General features: G+C 39.7%; 2 protein-coding genes across 2 annotated transcripts in view; both read left to right on the top strand.

The window, feature by feature from the left end:
* The window catches only part of LOC136258375 (26S proteasome non-ATPase regulatory subunit 10-like), a 113,864-nt gene that overhangs the window by 43,115 nt on the left and 55,988 nt on the right, over positions 1 to 14,761 (top strand). The gene's annotated exons all lie outside the window — the stretch shown is intronic.
* LOC136259448 (ankyrin-1-like) overlaps positions 3,128 to 14,761 on the top strand; it is a 455,130-nt gene continuing 443,496 nt past the window's right edge. The window contains exon 1 of the mRNA XM_066052932.1: positions 3,128 to 3,220. Coding sequence (XP_065909004.1) covers positions 3,200 to 3,220 — 21 coding nt within the window. The 5' untranslated portion in view covers positions 3,128 to 3,199. The remainder of the gene's footprint in view (positions 3,221 to 14,761) is intronic.

The following is a 14,761-nucleotide window of genomic DNA, read 5'->3' as shown; positions in this document are numbered from 1 at the left end:
AAAAAGAGGAAGAAAATAAGAAGGAAAAAACGAAGAAACTAAGTCAATTTTTGAAGTCGCATATCTCGGGAATGCTTGAAGCGATTTCACTCAAATTTGTAATGTTGAGTATTGAAGTTGAAGGGAGTGCCCACAGCAAAAATTGTCTTGTTTCATCAAGGCAGCACAGAGCTACCTAGGTGCGCAAATTTCGTTTTTGTTCTTCCTGTCAGTATACTCACGGGTGTTGCGCGCCAGCTTCTTGGGCAGCACGTGTTAGTGTGTCTTGATAAGTTAAAATCAGTCAGTGTTATCAAGACACACGGTAGTGTGTCGTGCGGCCCAAGAAGCCGGCGCGCAACCCCGTGAGTATATTGACTGTTTTGTAAACACAATTTTACATATTTGTTGACATCAAGTCAAGTAGTGGCGGTTAAGCCACAAATTTTATCACTTCCCCAGCTAGTTTGACACATTTCCATCTGATTGTGGTTGATTTACAACAGAGATTTACTATTATCTCGATATGGAAACTTTTACGATAAGTGATTTAGGTATCTAGATAATCTTTTATCTAAATTATCTCCCAGCCCTTACTGATAACAAACATTTCAGACACATTGAGATCTGACATCAGTTTTTTCAGAGCAGTCAAAAAAGTTCAAGGGATGTGTGCAATATACTGATATATCAATATAAAATTTACTATCGTAACACCAATATTAAAATGTTCATACCGTGATCGCTATATACACGGCAGATTACTGCATGATTTTAATGCAAAATTGGCTAGCACAAAGTTTGTCAACAGTAAAGTGAGTACCTCTTCTATACTGGAGTCTCAAGGTACATACCCACCTATGCAGCTAGCTAAGTGTACATGTCTTTCAGATGTTAATGTAAATATGTGATCAGTTTAAACAAAGTGTGCATTTTAACTACTGTAACTTGTAATTCAATTTCATGAGAAATATACATTTCTGGCACAATGTTGTGATATATATCGTATTGTGATATTTTTTTTTAAAAAAAAAGGTGATATGTGACCTGCTGAGTGAAAACCTAACTTCCTTGAATTTCATTTTGACATTTTTGTTGCCTAGAGGGAAAAGCCAATGAACTGTTGAAGTTTCAGCCATTTCTGGTGAGTGGTTTTGGAGTTATAGCGATAGACAACAAGAAGAGCAAAATAATCCATTTGTACAGTGATTATATTGGAAAAAATTTACAGGTGCTTGTTTAATTGATCAAGTGCCTGTAAATGAGTGCAATGGGCTGTGCAATGGGCTACGGAGTGCAATGGGCTACGGAGTTGGGACTTGTGCCATTCTATTCACCATGAACTGGGGTATATAGTTTACAACTTAAATACACTCACGCTATCAAGCAAGAAGGCTGTTCAAGCTTAAAAATGGCAACGATAAAGTTAAGTTTTATCGCAACATAAACAAACACATGTAACTCAAGTTTGCTCCATGGTACAGAAACAAAACAAAGATATTCCTACTCTCAGGCATTGATCCAGAATTATTTAGAGGGGAGTGGCTAGAAGCTTTGGCAATTCATAGCTTTGACATTCCACTAAATATTGATAATATTTGTGAAGCTTTCAAAAGAAAACAACCAAGGAAAATGTGCGGTCCTTCTATTCTGTATTAGATTACCTTGGTTTTGTAAAAGACTATATACATGTGCATGCAAGAATGAAAAATTACATAATGTATATGGCGTTGTATGTACAAGCAAACAGTACAGAAAAGAAAAGACACAAAAAAGGATTAAAACAAAATAACAGGGTAATGGATACTAATCATTAGCCATCCTATCCACCCCCGCTGGATCAGCCCCTGACTCTCCATAAAGAGGCGGATCCACTGTTATATTAGATCATTCGATTCCAGTCTTCCTTCACTGTTTACTGAAGCGATTAAGACGTTGCATAAAATTATTTATGTAGCATGCATTTTTACTCAATGTATTTCAATGGCATTTATCTCTAAAACAGAATTATGCAGGTTTTGGCTCATCGGGTCACATATGTGATAGTTGGTGATTCATACCCCTTGGCTGTAAAGTATACAGAACACTATTGTGTGTACACATAATACACATGTACCACACAACTAATCTATTCATACACCCCTGTAGTTTGAAGTATAAATCAGGGGCACATTGGCTGTCATCTGACTAAAGTAAACCAACCCTAAGACACCTGTACATTACACAGCTAGGGGCTGAGAGTTAGTGCAGGCATGGGGCGGGGTTAAAAGGCTCTGTCTTGAAACACAAATGTGCAAGTGCACATATATACACACACATACTCACACTGGGCATAGTGCTAGCTGTAGGAAGAAGACTTCCTCTACGACCTAGACCAGATTTGGGGTATCTTGATCAATATAAGTCACCATGTTTTGTTTCATGTCAAAGTTCTCCCTCAGTCCAAGATGATAGGACAAGACAGCTTGATAGGACACCTCTGTGATATCAGCCACAGCTACATCAGCACTGTAGAACTGGTCCAACACTGATGTCTCCCCAAAGTCTAACTTCTCAAATAGTATACGTTGACAGGTCATACCTAGCTCCTTGGCAGCTGATTGTAGCTGGGGTATACGTTGACAGGTCATACCTAGCTCCTTGGCAGCTGATTGTAGCTGGGGGTGGTAGGCAAGGGCAGTCCATCCAGCCCGGGGAAAAAAAATTGTAGAGCATCCAGTCCCATCCATTGTGTCTGGATAGACCGCTATGATAACTGACTGCTTCCCCACCGGCATTGTGTAGTACGAAGTCGCTTGAGCTGAACAAACAGTAGGAACTCCACGTGAGTCAAAATTCACTTCAGACACTCAGTGAGGTGTTTCAGTCTCCATTGCAAATCATAGCTGGAAGCGGTGAGTATTAATTGGAATCGACTAAACTACCGTAGGCGGGGAAAGTTACGCGTGGGAAAAGTTTCGCGAATTGCACTCTGCTTTGTATACCGGCGTAAAAGTTTTGCGATTCTGAATTTGCATACCAATTTATTACTGCACAAATACAAGCATGTAGAAACTAGCTGGCGTAAAAGTTTCGCGATAGCTACTGCAATCGCGAAACTTTTCCCACGCGTAACTTTCCCCGCCTACGGCATACAATTTAATTTGTTCACGTGGGTTAGCTGAATTTCCGGTAAAGTGCATTGAAGTGAGACAGCCTCTAGGGCAGCCACTTTAGCTGTATGGCAGCACCACGGGAACATGTAAGTGTGCACACTATTAATTGTCATCATCGTAATTAAGAAATTATCGTAGTTTTCCTTGGGATATGTTAGCTAGCTAGTCAGCCTAGTGCATAGGTAGGGTCCGCAATCCGAAAAATTAACTTCTACAAATCAATCCCCCTACCATTGTGGAATGTTCATTGTAGTATCCCATTGCTTGATCCACCATGAAACCGGAGGCACGATTGTTGTCTTCACAGAAATATCGTTTTCAGTATCTCGCAAGATGCAAAATTTATTTTTAAAATTTCGTGCTCCACACAAAGGACCGGATGAAACTTGCTACTTAGCCAAATCGTATCCAGAGTTGTTCAGTGTAGTTGAAAAGTACGCACATAAATAAGTAAATGATTTGCTGGGTGTCAAAACAGACAAAGAGATGCGAAGTTTCGAAAAAACAGACAAAGAGATGCGAAGTTTCGAATTCAAACTGCCCTACCACCCAGGGTAAGAGAAGCCAACTCTTCCTCATAGTGTTTCGATACGGTTGGGTGCATAGTCTGTCTATGCTGTTAGTTTGGAAAAGATCTGAGACTTCTCACCATCTGGGTGACGAGCGTCAAATTTTTCTGTAGCATCAAAGAATCGTGTCGCACTTTCTAGCCATTTCCAGCGCTTCTGCAGTCACAACAATCATCAATTATAAACTAAAACTATGGAAAAAGATGTCCCTGAACGTTTGGTAGCAGCGGTTGTCAATTATTATTTCATCCACGGCTTCCACGCCTCGCTCTAAGCTATGCATCCAGGGAGGCAGCAAAATCGTCCAAATTTGACTTCACCCCTCACGCTCCACAGCAGCTTCAAGTTTTCACTAGATCACCCTACATCACTATTATTAGGCATTCCAGACTGATCTTAAAATTTTGGAAAAACAGGCTTTTTATATGCTCAATAGATAGAGTATTGATTGCTGATCTCAGAAATATATAGTTTGTTGGGTTGGAATTAGCTACTTTGGCATGCACAGTGCTTAAAAACTGAAAAAAGGTACATTTTTTCTCCAGGGCTCCCCATACATTTTACAGGGGGAAATGGCACAATTGAATCAGGAAGCCATCTAGCAATCTGGACCATCTTGAAACTGCAGTTGCTTCTAGCTGCAAGTTTGTACATGTAATGAGAGTAACTTCAGGTCTTATTGGATCTCAGCGATCTTTGTATGCTTTGTGGTGAGCAAATATGTTTCACCTACTGCACACTTCTCAATACAATGGTGTATGCCCATAGGCAAGTGGCTATCTCAAGTTGGTAAAAACATCAAGTTAACAACTTATAAAGGTAAACAACTAAAGTGGAGGTGCCACAATGATGCAACAATACCTAAGGTGGAGTTGTGGTTTCAATTATGGCATTGTTATGCCGACTTTGAAGTGGTTTATACTTTTGAGTTGATGACACAACCATCAAAAAATTGCTCTGGAGCTGAAAATCGCTAACCCGAGCGAAGTAACTACGCACTTTAAAGTAAGCACCAGTGACTACCTTCCACCCGACCGTACGTTTTTTAAAGTTTTAAAGTATTCTACATACATTACAAGGCTTGAAAAGATTACAAAACAACACAAAACTTACTTATATGTAACGCGCACGATAAAACTAAGATTTTCATGATGATCAGCGTGTGGACAAACCCCACAGCGATTTTCACCCTCATTGGAGCTCGGACGACGGAGCAATCCCAAGTTAAACACGAGTTGTCATTTTGTGCCAGGGTTCTATTGGGGAATATACGGAGAATTTTTTTATTAAAAAATCTCGGATACTGGAATGCCTACTATTATACTGCAAAGCATCCAAAAAAAAACGAAAAAAGCACAAAATCTTTCATTTTTGATTCGAGCTGGGTGGAGCTCCTGCTGAGCTGCTGGTATACTGCACCATATGAAATCACAGAAACACCAACTACTATACTACTACCAAACATTTTGAACCATCATTTATCATCATTCTAAACAAAATTAAGTGACCAGTGTGTCATCAGAAGTACTGGAAAGCACTTTGGTACCATTGAGAGAATCCCTTGAAATGATGCACGAAAATTTTGACGTTCTTCACCCAGATGGTGAGAAGTATCAGATCCTTTCCAGACTAACAGCATAGACAGACTATGCATCCAACCTTATCACATCACTATGAGGAAGAGTTGGCTTTTCTTGTCTTGGCTGGTAGGGCAGTTTGAATTCGAAAATTTGTGTTTCGTTTTCTGCTTTTTGAGAGAAAGCAACCCTGTGCCGGGAACCCAGTGAACCATTTGCTTATTACTGTGCGTACTTTTTAACTACATTAACTCTAGATAATACCTAGCTAAGTAGCAAGTTCTATCCTGTTCTTTGTGTGGAGCACGAGATTTTAAAAATAATTTTTGCATCTCACGAAATACTAAAATCGATATTTCTGTGAAGACAACAATCGTGCCTCCGGTTTCATGGTGGATCTAGCAATGGGATACTACAATGAACAACCCACAATGGTAGGGGGATCGATTTGTAAAAGTTGATTTTTCGGATTGCGGACCCTAGCATAGGGGGGTGTAGTATCTATGGCTAGTGCGATCTGTAACAAAATATTTGTTCCGGGTGCATAAATGGTCCAGCCGGACCACATATGTTCGACATAAATGGTCCGGCCGGACCAGCTATGACAACAAAATTGGTCCTACCTAAGCAAAACTGGTCCGGGATATAAATGTCAATTCTATTATGCACTTGTCAATTTCATGCCCCACCCCCGGGGAGGGTGGGGGAATACAGGGGATTTGACAAATCGCGGTGTCAAATTCCCCACTACTGGGGCAAAATCAGCTGTCAAATCCCCACTATGTCCCCACCCCCATAGTAGGGGATTTGACAACACCTCAAGGATGACTAAGCGCATATTTCATACATACGACTACTAATAAACCTGCCCTGTAGCTAGTAAAATTATAGCAAGTGCGATTTTATTGTTTAGAAATGCAACTACCGAAAATCGGTCAGTGAATTGGACAATTGTCAATTGCCCCAGGGGTGGGGACAAGAAGCAATGTCAAATCCCCACCTGGGGTGTGGGGACGCCCGGGGGTTGGTAGTCTCACGTGGCCAGACCGCTTTTTTCCGTATATTGGGTGGGGGAAAAAGGGTCTGGTGCAACTCCAATAGCTGTTTACTTCTGAGCCGTCCCCACATTCCGGGGACGCTAATTGAATAACATTGGTCACAAAGGAGTGCCATGACGTCAGTAAAACTATGAAGTATTTCTACACTCCTGCTCCGGTTGTGAGTTAGTCTCATGCTCAGACCGCTTTTTTTTTCTTTTGTGTGGGGGCATTCCCACCCCCACACAAAAGAAAAAAAAGCGGTCTGGGCTCGAGACCAGTTGTGAGTCTTGTTACATGATGAGGATTAACTTTCAAGACGCTATAAAAGAGACATCGGAGCAAATTAAGATTCGTTTAAAGGATAAACAGATCTCTAGTTAACTTACTGACGTCATGGCACCTCCTTTGTGACCAATGTTATTCAATTAGCGTCCCCGGAATGTGGGGACGGCTCAGAAGTAAACAGCTATTGGAGTTGCACCTTACCCTTTTTTCCCCACCCAATATATGGAAAAAAGCGGTCTGGCCACGCGAGACTAGGGGGTGGGGGGGTGGGGCATGAAATTGACAAGTGCATAAAGCTAAGCCACGTACTCGTTACTATTTGTTGTGATTAGCTATACTGAGTGACAAAATAATTACCTAACTACTACCAACTTAACCAAAGTCAAAGTCTGGAGACAGTTCGTCCTCAGCACTGAGTTAGCAAATACTGGCGGAGTACCATCTTCGCATTGTAGCTACCTCCGTAAAGTTTCAGACAGTTGCTGAAGAAGTTGGAGCCTAGCAAACTAAAATTGCTATAGCTACGTACTACTAGCTATTACTGTACACGGTAATGCACAAGTATATTACGTAGTTTGGGACATTTATTTATTTATTTATTATTGCTCAATGGAAAGTTGCCAAAGGTTCCAGCAAATGTACAGTAATTATAGTTAACTTATACTTTTAATGTTTGAAAGTTAATAGGTGCATGGTGGCAGTTCGTGCAATCTGCTACATGGACATAAATAAAGGTATAGGTGCAGTGGTTTTTAGTGTGTACGAAATGATTTAGCTTGTTGCATGTAGACTGTAGAAGATCTGGTGTGTCCTTGAGAGAATGTAACAATATTATAGTTGTTTATGTCACAATTTCGTGTGATTGACTTAAGTGACTTGATTGCAAATAAAATATCTTGGATCTCAAAGAGGTAGGAGCTTGAGTTCAAGTATCCTGGATTTATAATTAGTATCATAGTTGTTCAAAATGAATTTTGTCATTTAATGCTGAATATACTCAAATTACATATGTGACCGGGCCTGCGATAATAGGGCATGTGGGCACATGATTTTTGCCTACTTTTCACAATTTCATCACTCATAACTTTTTGTATCATTATGCTATGGCATTGCAATTTTCAGCTCTTAGTGAGCATTTAATTGGCATCATGATGCAAGTTACAGAATGGAAATATACTTTTCCAGTAGTGAGATATTACCTGTAGAGTGATGGAGTGTAGTTTGTGCCCACATGCCCTGTTTTTGCAGGCCAGGTCACATATTATCCTTAATTAGGTATGGTCGCCATAATTGTGAGCATGTAGTAAGTGAGGACTGTGAGGTGCATGGGGACAAACTAGGGCCTAAAATAAGGCCTTAACACTGCACAAATTTGCAGTGTTAAACCTGAAGTGTGCAGTGATAAATCTGCATGATTTTGTACAGTGTGAAATTACAGCACAAAATCAGATTGTGCAATCATTTTGTGCAGTCAGATCTAAATTACACTACTGATTAGAATATTTAGATCTGACTGCTCTATTAGAGTATATTGATCTTTTAAACAGGTATTCAAGGGGCCGGCCTCCTGGGACCCCTTTCAGGCTGGGGCCTGGGGAAAAATGCCCCAGTTGCCCCCCCATTGGTGGCCCTAAACGTACGTTGCAAAATTCATAATTAGCAGATTCAGGCATGACAAACTGGAGGCAGACCGTTTGTGTTCAGCCCGGACCATTTATGCACTGACATGGGTGGTCCGGGGCGACCAAGTATGTAAGCACAAGCAGTCCGCCCGGACCTTATTTGCCCGGACCATTGGTGCGTTGACAGATTGTAGCTAGTGTGAAGAGGTCAACCCTCCCCTACATTTTCTCCGACATCTAGCCTCGCGTTTAGCTGCTGCGAATAAGCGGTATCACAGATGTAACGGCACGTGGAGGAATTTATTAGATTTACCATAGATAGTATATTCTACATACCCACGTAGAATACTGATACCATAGGCGGCGGAAATGGGGGGGGGGGGGGGGGGGGCTAGGGGGCTAAAGCCCCCGTAGGTCTGCTGAGGGGGGGCTTAGCCCCCCCTCAGAATGATATCACACCGAAATTATCTTTCTTGGAGTGGGGCTGAAAACCACGATAAAGATCGAGATACTCTAATAGAGCAGTCACTCTAATAAAGTAGTCAGTGTGTAGCGAGCTATGTAAGGATTTTTATGTAGTTTATCAGCTAGAAATGGTAGCTGGTGAGGTGGATAGCTCTTGTGAGTTGGTTGTGACCTTTTTTTTTTTTTTTGGTCTCACCTTACCAAACTATAGAAATAAGTCTGGGTCAGCTCAGCGGAGCCCCCCCTCATATCAACTACTTCCTCCGCCGCTGACTGATACTATCTATGGATTAATTTACTAACTGGCATGATAGGAACGGTACTCATCGGAATGGTAAGGCCACTCCAAGAAAATTCATTGTTTCCCATTTCGTTGTCTCAACTGTGTGGGGCAGGCAGTTCATTATTCATTATAGCTATGCTACTAATTTTTAAATTCCATGACCCACACAACAGCTATTGGAAGGGGATAAATACAGTATATAAGCTCCATGGGTTCAGGGTATGACTTTGAATAAGGCTAGATTTAGTGCCTGTGTACAACTGCTACACATTCATGTGATAAATAAAATGTTCAGTTTACAGAATAATGAATGAGGGGTCTGACACTCTTGAAATCTCGTACGCTTCGTCAGAAATCACATTTGAAATCATGAAATCACACACTCAAAAGAAATCAGAAAACGAAAACTGTAAAATTCCGTATATTTCTGTAAATTACTGACGCATTGAATGATGCGATATTATTGATTGGAACTTGACAGAAGTGATTTAAGGCGCGAATCGCTTGATCTGGAACTTGTTCGGCTGCCAATCTCTTGAATTTTACAGCTGAAGCTGAGTCCACTAATGGTCAAAAGCGTCCATTACTGGAGCCACACGAGTGATCTGAGAATCTATCTCAGAATCTATTCAGTGTTAACTAGCAATTTAGGCTCTACTCGCAGCCACAAGTGACTGCATGGGCTAATGATGAAACAGGTTAACCATGTAGAAGAGCTGCAAACTATGAGCACACTTTTGCAAAGAAAGTAGTTCCCACTGAGCATTAGCTTCAGGACAAATATGCAGAGAAAACATGTATGTCAGTACTGGCCATGGTTAGTAACTAGCTACTAGGTGTTAACTATTCAAAGATTAGCTCACACAATATGATTCTGCTTGTTCAGCTGACCCACTTAACACCTTTGTACAACTCACAAACAAACATTTCATTTAAAACAGGGTTAAGCTCATAATACAATGAAGACCATGGTATCCAGATCAGTCAACTGTGTATTTAAGTGTTTCCTGCCACTGTGGTTGTTAGTCAATATGAAATGAGATCAGGTTTGTTAACAGAGAGCCATTCCAGTTTCCAATACCATTGTGAAAGAAAGGATGTGCACGTTACTGCTGTTAGCAGAAATATTGTTTATGTCAACTTTCACGTGTGGTTTGATCTATTGTGTATTATCAAACTGGTAGCTAGTACATACAAGATAGCTATCTTTCTGCATAAGTCAGCTTGGCTATTGCATGCAGATTAAATACATCACATAGCTATTGATCAGATGAGCACTGTTAAAACTCAGGTGGTCATAGCACACTTAACCAGCAGCACACCCTTGGGGTGCAGGCACACTTTTAGGATATAGTGTGTGAAGCACACATGACACTAAGATTTGTAAATGAAAAACTATTTTCTGTTATTATAGATGATTCTAGTGTTAAAAATTAGGTGTTCTTGGCATCCTTTATCATTTAGAGGTAGTAGGATGTATAGAAAAGCATACATTTTATTGAATTTATATGCTATAAATAAACTCGTTTTGTGATAAGCCATTACATAGACACATTACAATAAAATGTGTATTTGTGCATGTATGCTCTAAATGTGTTGTATGCTATACGTAGCTTGCACTCCTGTGGTGTATGTGATGTGTAGGAGATGATAGTTCACATTTGTCCATTAGTTAGCAAATGTGAACCATCATCTCCTACACATCACATATTTCACCGAAGTATGTGATTTGTGTGTGGTATGCATAAATACACTTTATTGTAGTGACGGTTCAAGTCAGGGAACAAAGCTGGTATGTTTGTATCAATAAAGTAACCAATTTGCATTAACCAAGAGTAAATTTAATCTTGATTAATATTAACTCACAGAATTTCCATTAGATTAATCCATTCAACAGTAGAGAGATGAAAATTTTGTATACTGATGATCAGTTGGGGGCCCGTACATATCTTAAGGTAGCCTCAGTTGAATGAAATTAAACCCACAATCAAACTCCAGGCTTGGTGATATAGGTTTTATATACAATGTTTAAGTAGAGATTTGAAAGCAGTAAGTTGCTGACTGACTAATAGTGTTGTGTACTGTTTGTATATTGTTGACATTCCAGGAATGTTACACCAATTTTGAAACTGCAGATGATGTAATATTTCACAATAATACTATGATGAGTGGTGGTTGACTTTGATAATATACCCATTACATTCTACCCTTTCACTCCAAATGTTTTTTTCAGTTGTATACATGTATGATCACACTATTATTAGTGTGACTAATATGGTGTGCATACTACTCTTGTAAGGATGTGCCAGTTTGGACAACACTATCACACCTGTGTTAGTGTGTTGTGACCACTAATGTATGTAGTAGCATTATGCTAATGCTTTCTAACACAATCACTGAAGTTGGCAAATTATTCTAGTCAGTGACAGCTCTTGGAAAGAAGGAATGCTGGTTCATGTAGCTACGTACCTAGATGAAGTGGTAAGGGTAGTGGTGTCTAGTTGAACATTGTGTGGCAATAGAGAGGGCAGATAAGTTGTGGATTGCCTCGTAAAAAATCTCGTAAAAATACTAGTGCGGCATCCCTTCACCCATGCCTATTTTTTACCCTTGTTAAATTATAACTTATGCACAAAGTTCTGGGATGGCTTCTAGCAAATGAAATCCATTTTTAGACAGCCTTTTTACACTGTTAGCTTGCCTATTAATCATCAGCACCGCTACCGTACAACTACAACCATGAACCATCACCGCTACTGGTTATGATTATAATATTGGAAAGACAGCAATATTCTGATATACATCCAATAATATAAATTGACTTATTAATGTTGTTCCAGGAGTTCGTCATAACTAGATGGTGGCAGCTCATTCCATTCCTTAACAGTTCTGTAAAAAAAGAATTCTTGATAATGTTGAGTGTGTGATGATGGTAATAATTATGAAATGTAATTGGTGGAATTGTTTGGATCTCAGCCAGCTCAGTGCATGGCTATGGCCCCAGCATCTTTGCATCCCAACTAGTGATGATATAACTTTTACCATCCAGATTACTGATGACAAAGCTTCTGGACCTGTTCTAGCTCCATGAAAGTCAACATGGTGAAATCACAGAAATCACGAAATCAAAATATCACTGTGATTTCGAAATCTCGTACATCCTTCGAGAAGTGGCAGACCCCCAATAATGAATAAGAAGAGAATTTTTTTTGCATGTGGGCAGGAAATGGGAAACAATGAATTTTCTTGGAGAGGCCTAAGGCCAGGCAAACTTTATTATTTACTTGTTTCTCATCCACAAAGATTTGAATTTCCATGCGGGTGGGAGGTCATTTTTCATTATCATTATTAAAGAAAATACTCCAAATTAAGCTGTCTGTTACTATAAAGGTTAGCCAAAGACTTTTAAGAACTAGTGCTTACGTTTTACCACCATTTCTGAGGTGCAAGTGACATTTGCTGTGCTGTAAAATGATAGCTAGCCTTCTTAGCATCAAAATATGTGTGCATGTGATTAATAACAGCAATAGTGATATTAGAGGTGGTGGCGTAAGAAGGGGTGTGGGCAGGGATGAGAAACAATTAATCAAGTTTGCTTGGCCTAAGCTAGTCTCAGTTGTATAGCAATTTTTCTCTACCGGCACTGCACAAAGAAATAGTGGCTAAGCTAGATTATATCTGTGCCGGCTCACCTGATAACTTATGTATTATGGTTTTACACACTCATTAAGATTGTAGCTACTCGTATTGTACACTTGATACATGTGAAGATATTTTGGAAACTTTACTAATAACTATATCAGAAAATGCCTGGGGGAAAGACAGCAAGCAGAATTTCTTTTGAGTGGCCTTATATGCATGGAGCTTTCTGTAGTGCATGTTAGGCCAGACAAAGTGGATTGGTAGTTTTTCATCAGCCACTTCCTCAAAATTTTAGCACCATTCCGCTGAAGCAGGAAGAAACTAATTCTGTAGCTAAAAATAATGCTAGTTTGCCTAAACATTGAAATGCTGTTGCAGGTAATCAATTATAGCAAATTTAGTGGTGGCAGGGTGGATGATTATGATGATGTGGGTGAGTGATGAGAAACTATAAATCAACTTTGCCTGGCCTTATAGTGATGTTATTGTTTTCTTTGCATGTGGGCAATTTCTACTATTCCATTGTAACATTAGCAGCTTCTCCTTATCAAAAGTTTTGTAAAGTATTTCTTGATTTTTGCCCATTTCATACCAACAACATGGTCTTCCTTGTTGTTTTCAAACAAGGCATTGTAATTTCTGCATACTTTGGTTAATGGGCATAAGGTATTGTTCATCAGATTCCTCGAAAGGCTATTTGATTGATGTGTAAGTATATTTGTGTAGCAATTAAGGGAGAGCCAGAAAGGAACTTTATATCGTACATGTTCAGATTGTACGAAAAACACATGGTTCAACGTGTTTTCTCTGTAAACTAACCTGTTTAGCAATCAGTATAGTTGGAGTATTATTAAGCATCCTTCACTGCATGCACAGAATGATATGCACCAAATTTAGTAATGGTAACAACTTGTAAATTTTTGGGATTTTTCACCAAAGTAATAAAATTTTTTTTCAATGTGCAGCATGGATTACATCATATCTGCAGTGAATAACTGTGACTATGGTAATGTTATCACATCGATATGGTCGACATTAGATAGAGGAATTCAAGGGCTTTTGTTTGTTATGGTGTGCTATAGAGTTTATGTGAGTATTATATAAAGCTGTCTGTCTGTGTATCCATCTGTCTGTTTCGTGACATAGTGAACTCGACAACCAAAGCATGTATCAACATAAAACTTACATGAAATTAAGTGTTCATCATCTGGCAACTCCAAGTTTGTTGTTACAAATCGCTACCTACTTCTGTTCATTCTCTACAAAGCATTGAAGGTGTTGGTGTAGAGGAAAACTTGAGCTACATTCCTGTCAAAACCACGAATAAACAGCCAAAGGGTTAGCACATAGAACTGTTAACCTGAAGGTCCAGGGTTTGATTCCAGCCCAGGACAACTTTTCCTCTTCTCAGTATCGCTTTTTGTGACACATATTTTCATTGGTTTTTTAATCCTGGTGATAGCATGAGAAGAGTACTTTCTAACTAACTGAACAAGACTTGAACCGGGGCAAACTTTTTCAATCTTGACACTGGGTGCTGAAACCCAGGAATGAGCCAGGGACCATAGATAAAGGTAATTTGATCATTCAGTATTCCAGCTCACTCAAACATTCTCAATTCTACTTCCAGCAATGGATGTACAACCTGTATTGTGCACCGTCTACAAGACTTCTGCAGATACAGGTGTCCCATTTTCTACTCTAACAGCAAAGGGTAGTTCAATCATCAACCAGGTCAGGAACGAAAGCATTTCTACTATGCCTGGGGAAGTACAGTAGTACATCAGCAATGTTTTTGCAAATACTGCAGCCCACATCAAATAGCAAAAGACACCAACCAAGAGGAGCCAATGCCAAGCACATCAAGCAATGGGAGACTTGTACTTTTGTCATCTGAGGAGAGATTTTTGATCATCTTTGGTCATTTTTGAAGGGATTCAGGTTGATCCACTGCTCCTCTTTCTGATCAGAGACTTACTACTGTTATGCAATCATCAGATGATCTGGAGTTAGCCTTTCAACATGAGCTGTATAGCTATCCATCTGCTTTCTTTGATTCCTCTCTTTTGCTCCATGAAGCAGACAAGCCAGCACTTGCTGATGCAATATAGAAGATTTGTGAAAGTGGTGTCCTAGCAGATATC

Source organism: Dysidea avara, chromosome 6, assembly GCF_963678975.1.
Source record: "Dysidea avara chromosome 6, odDysAvar1.4, whole genome shotgun sequence".
Classification (NCBI taxonomy): domain Eukaryota; kingdom Metazoa; phylum Porifera; class Demospongiae; order Dictyoceratida; family Dysideidae; genus Dysidea; species Dysidea avara.
Note: the sequence above shows the minus strand (reverse complement) of the source record. Positions and strands in the feature narration are given on the sequence as shown.